The following is a 5,000-nucleotide window of genomic DNA, read 5'->3' as shown; positions in this document are numbered from 1 at the left end:
AAATGTCACAGCACACATATACTCCCTCCCCCCTCGTTCCCACAATTGCCAATCCCTCCACCATCGCTTGACACCGCGTTGTTATTACCTCATTACAGTGGAAAGAGGTAGTAACACATCATTTCTGTCCCTGGGGGTTAAAAAAAGGGAGGAAAAGTGGAAGAAGACGAGCTCGGATGCTGTGGAGTTAGCGCACCGAACTCGGAGAGGCGCTCAGCCTCCGGGATGACGAACACGTATGAGCCATTACACGCCAGGGTGCACACGTATGCAGCGTTGGCGCGTGTGTGCATCGAGTGCACAGGAAGGTGGAGCGGTGTTGTTGTTGTTGTTGAGTGAAGGGGTGATGGCGCTGATAGCCTAGCTTAGCATCAAGACTGGCGGCAGGGGGAACCTAAAGGTCAAAAGTCGTGACGCCTCATCGAGATCAGACCAATGAACTTGTTGATTCTTGTCTGTTTGACCTAAAAATGATCAGAACTCAAACTTCACAACCCAATGCTAACACCAATGCTAGCATCACATTACATGACACACACTGGCTGAAACAGATGCATTGTGGATCTTCCTTTGCTTCTCAAGGAGTCACTTCTTGGAGCGGCCTGTTTGTTACGAGTCACTCCGTCACGTTGTGCAGTTTGATGAGCTCGTTTCTGTCACGGCGTCTTGAGAAGACTCATTTCCTGTTAGCCTTCCTCACCGAGCTGCAGTCACAAGTAGCACAGAAGTGCTTGTTTAAAAAAAGGCTTTATGGGCGCTATCAGGTGTGTTTCTTTAACTCGCACGGCAGTATTTCATCACCGCGGGGTTATTATTGTGAACTGAAACCCAAGATAAGCTGTGAAAGAATAGTGTGAGTAAAGTGAAACTTAATAGAAACTATATCCATTAAGAAAACCTAAACTAAACAGAAACAATTTCAGTTTTTCAACTGGGAGAAGAAGAAAAAAAAGGACATTGAACCACCGAGTCTGGATATCAATGTGCTGCTATTCCTGCACTTTGGACCCTAAACATCACAGCTGTTCCTCCAAACATGTATATTCTATGTATATGTCGCTCTATCCTTCTAAAACATTCAAAAATAATTAAAAAAACGTATGAATATGGGAACCTTTCTTCAATCAAAGAGGAGCAAAGAGCGACACTGAAGACTTTTTTCTCCTCCCGACTGTCTTCGACGTTTGATTGATGTTTGATTGACGTTTGATTGACGTTTGATTGACAGGCGGTTCGTCCAATCGCCTGCCCCGAGTGTCTTTTGAAGCGAAAGTCTCTGATTAAAACGTCACGAAACACAAAAAAACATAAAAGGAATGTAAAATCTGTTCTCTCATTGTTGCACATGCTCCCGTGCAGCCGGCAACGCTCCATCTGCCCCTGAGGCTGGCGGTGGCTGGACACGCTCCACCGTCGTCTGCGCCCTCCCCTTCCCGCTTCGCTCTCGCGCTCCGCATGACTCATGACCTTGTTTGCTGATTGGCTCCCTCGCCTCTGGTTTCCAGGACGACCACTCCATGTTTTTCCAGTTCGGCCCGTCCATCGAGCAGCAGGCCTCCGTCATGCTGAACATCATGGAGGAGTACGACTGGTACATCTTCTCCATCGTCACCACGTACTACCCCGGCTACCAGGACTTTGTCAACAAGGTAACGCAACGCAGACATTGCACGTCGTGCACGGCGCACACACTCAGAGGTGTGTGTCTTAACACACGACACGCAACATGAAACCCTCTGCTAAGAGACTTTAACGCAACGGTGTCAAACATACGGATCCGGCCTGCCAGGGTGTTCAATCCAAAATTATTTTATTTTTAAAGAACAAAATTAGCAGAGCTGGGATTCAAACCTCTGATCCTCTGCTTATAAGACGAACATGCAAACCATTGATCCACAGTCACAAGTCATGTGAGCACTGATATTATTGTGTTAGAAGTCAATAAACATGGATCAAGTGGTGTCACAAACGCATCACAAAGCGAGGGAACCTGCAGAGGAGAGCCAGGCACATAAACAGGGAGCTGATGTCTGAATTGTTTGTGAATTTTTTAATTGTTGAAAGACCTTAAAATAGAGTTTATCATCTAAAAACCTGCAGCAATGACTTAAACATAGAGGAACATTGTCGTTAACTATGTGATTTTACTGTATAGCCCAAAACTTCTGACGGCCGATTCAAATGAAAAGATTGACTTTGGCTCTGTGTCCCCATTAGATGATACTACTTTTGTCTTTTTTGGGGGACCATTACACGAGGCCAGACACGTATCACACTTTTCATATTGTTCTCTTAACATTTCAAAAGATCCTATCTATTTTACTTTTTTGAAAGAAAGAGAGAAGAATAGTGTTTGTGTTTATTGTGCTGCGTACAAGTGATGAAATACAACTATTGATGAAACAATTTCTGAGGACACGACTGTCTGGCTCTGAGCCCGTAATTTCCAGCTTTTATAAATGATAAGGTTTGGCAGAGTTTGATGTAAGTGGGTAGCAAGTTCCATTTTCTGATTGCTTTAATGGAAAAAAAAAGGCAGATTGGCCAGCATGTCTTTTTAAATGCAGCCACTCAGCCTCCTTATCTGCGGGGCTGAGAACAGACGCTTTCAAGGAGGCCGCCACCGGATCCTGAACAACTTTAAAACATCAGACACACACGTCTGAGAAGAATGAAAAGTTCTTGAAAATCAGCTAATCATATTTCTTTGTAATGTTGCAGGAGAGGCGCCGTCTTTCCTTTGAGCAAAGTTAGTTATTAATCACCCAAACGGAGGTTACGGACGAGGATATTTAGCTTTATGTTGAACGCATCGTGTGTACAGCCTCAGATCAACTGGTGCTGACGTGCATCTGCTTTGTGTTTCTGAAAGCAAACAAGTCGAAGCCCCAACGAGGAAAGCTTGAACCAGTTATTACCAGCACAATAAATCTCATTCTGCCCTGATGTCCTCCCTCCAGCAAAGATCAAGCACACGTACTCTGGAGAACATGCGGAAGAAAACGAGTGATATAACGGGATCCACTGCGCACCAAACGCTTTGTTCTGCCGGTTACTCAACAGGAATTGATTCCCTAAAGGAACATTTTACTCTCCCTCAAAAAACTCAACATCTATCTGTCCTCTAAATGCCACAGAAGCAACGGATCCACACTCCTAAAAATCACTTCAGCTGAACATTATCTACTAATCTGAGTCTAAATGAGAGTTTCCTCTGTGGGGGTAAAGATGACCTAATCTCGCTCGTGTCACATTATTATTAATCTATTTTATTAATCCACCGCTGTCTCCCACTCCCAAGAGACGTGTAAGAACAGTTTTACAATCTGGGAGCTGGAGGAGGAGACATCTCAGTCCACGTTCTTCCAGCATCACATCTCAGCATCCACTTTGAAACTAATCCCATCCCTCGCGTATCTAGGTCCGAAGTACCATCGACAACAGCTTCGTGGGCTGGGAGCTGGAAGAGGTCTTCCTGCTGGACATGTCCGTGGACGACGGAGACTCCAAGATCCAGAACCAGCTGAAGAAGCTGCAGAGCCCGGTCATCCTGCTGTACTGCACCAAGGAGGAGGCCAGCACCATCTTCGAGGTGGCCCACTCCGTGGGCCTCACGGGCTACGGCTTCACCTGGATCGTGCCGTCGCTGGTGGCCGGAGATGCAGACCTCGTCCCCGCCGTCTTCCCAACAGGTACGCCCGAGCATTGGGGGAGGGAGGGGGGGGTGGACTCTTGCGTTCACACCGAAAGGGTTGCGAATCATTCGCGCGAGTAGATTACATGCGAAGTTAATGCACAGATGCGAATGGTTGCAAAAAAGGAACTTTGCAAAAAAGGCAAAAAATTTGCTTTTTCAGCAAAAAAAAAAAATTTAAGCAAAAAATTTGCCCGACTCTGAGCCAATCAGCGTTGAGAAGCTCCGCCCCTTCTGCCATTGCTGCCGGTCCGCCTGAAGTAGCGCTGGAAGCGGCTTCATTCAGGTCGGAGCTGTGTGTGTCTGTCTGCAGATAATATTATGAACCCAGACTCGAGGGCGTTTGATGGTCAGGCGTTTGTGTGACGTCCACAACACGTATAAAGCAGAACTAGCGGTTGTTTCAACGGTGGATGGCGGGAAACGGTAACTGTTTTTACGGAGAAAAGCCGCGCCCCCTTTTCCGCTGCGAAGAAGCAAGTTAAGGGAACTTACCGCTTAAAGTCGAGCGAGTAAACTCAGGCGTTCGTAACGCTTTTGATGCGAACGCAGCATTAAACGCTGAAATCTCCATCCCGTTATCGTGTGATCAGTTTTCAAAAAGCTTTGTATTGAAATGTGGGCACAAGCGGCAGATGGGCTCGTTTGCATATATGCAAATGTCCCCTCTTGTCTGTTTGCTCGACGCCGTGCCGTCAGCGGCGAGGCGCATACTGATGCCCGCTCACCTCAGGTGAGTATTTATTTTACGTCGACTTAACCGTCACATGGATATGAGACGAATGTCGATTGACAAACTTGACTTTGTCTGCGCGTCCGTCGTCCCATTAACTGAAGAGAAATCCCAGTGATGTCGTTTTTTGAAGAAATATCTCCGCATGAAAGACGGCCTTTTGTCGTTTTGCTCATTTGACAGCCTTCCTGTCGACCCGATCAACACAGACGCGGAATAAAAACGCAGATTTATTATTATTTTTCCCCCGCGACAGATTTCCGATGCAGGTTTTTTTTTAAAAGAGCACAAAAAAAGAGAACAAAACCAGCCACGACACGAAATAAAAAAAAAACAAACTAAAAAAGAGCCGACAGTTGTTCACGGCTGTGAGGAAATGGATGCTGACGTCTGATAGCCAGCAGTTCCTCATGCTTGGAAAGCCGAGCATGACAAACTAAGCGGAAGAGGGATCACCGCGGTCACGACTGACGCTCATGTTCAGCTGTTTCCTTCCACCTGACTTCAGCCATGTGTGAGCATTTGTGCTTTTTTTTTTTTTTTTAAATAGCAAGGTAAACGACTCGGCTCGGT

The 5,000-nt window shown here is 46.2% G+C and overlaps 1 protein-coding gene across 6 annotated transcripts in view; it reads left to right on the top strand.

Annotated features, from left to right (window-relative positions):
• grin2bb (glutamate receptor, ionotropic, N-methyl D-aspartate 2B, genome duplicate b) overlaps positions 1-5,000 on the top strand; it is a 106,223-nt gene that overhangs the window by 57,892 nt on the left and 43,331 nt on the right. For all 6 annotated transcript variants that reach the window (XM_068592163.1, XM_068592162.1, XM_068592166.1 and 3 more), the window contains exons 4-5: positions 1,506-1,649; positions 3,422-3,692. In XM_068592163.1, coding sequence (XP_068448264.1) covers positions 1,506-1,649; positions 3,422-3,692 — 415 coding nt within the window. The remainder of the gene's footprint in view (positions 1-1,505; positions 1,650-3,421; positions 3,693-5,000) is intronic.

The sequence above is a fragment of the Clinocottus analis genome, unplaced genomic scaffold (genome assembly GCF_023055335.1).
Source record: "Clinocottus analis isolate CAN_PGR_092001 unplaced genomic scaffold, fCliAna1.0.p SCAF_26, whole genome shotgun sequence".
Taxonomy (NCBI): domain Eukaryota; kingdom Metazoa; phylum Chordata; class Actinopteri; order Perciformes; family Cottidae; genus Clinocottus; species Clinocottus analis.
This window is presented reverse-complemented; position numbering and strand designations above follow the sequence as displayed.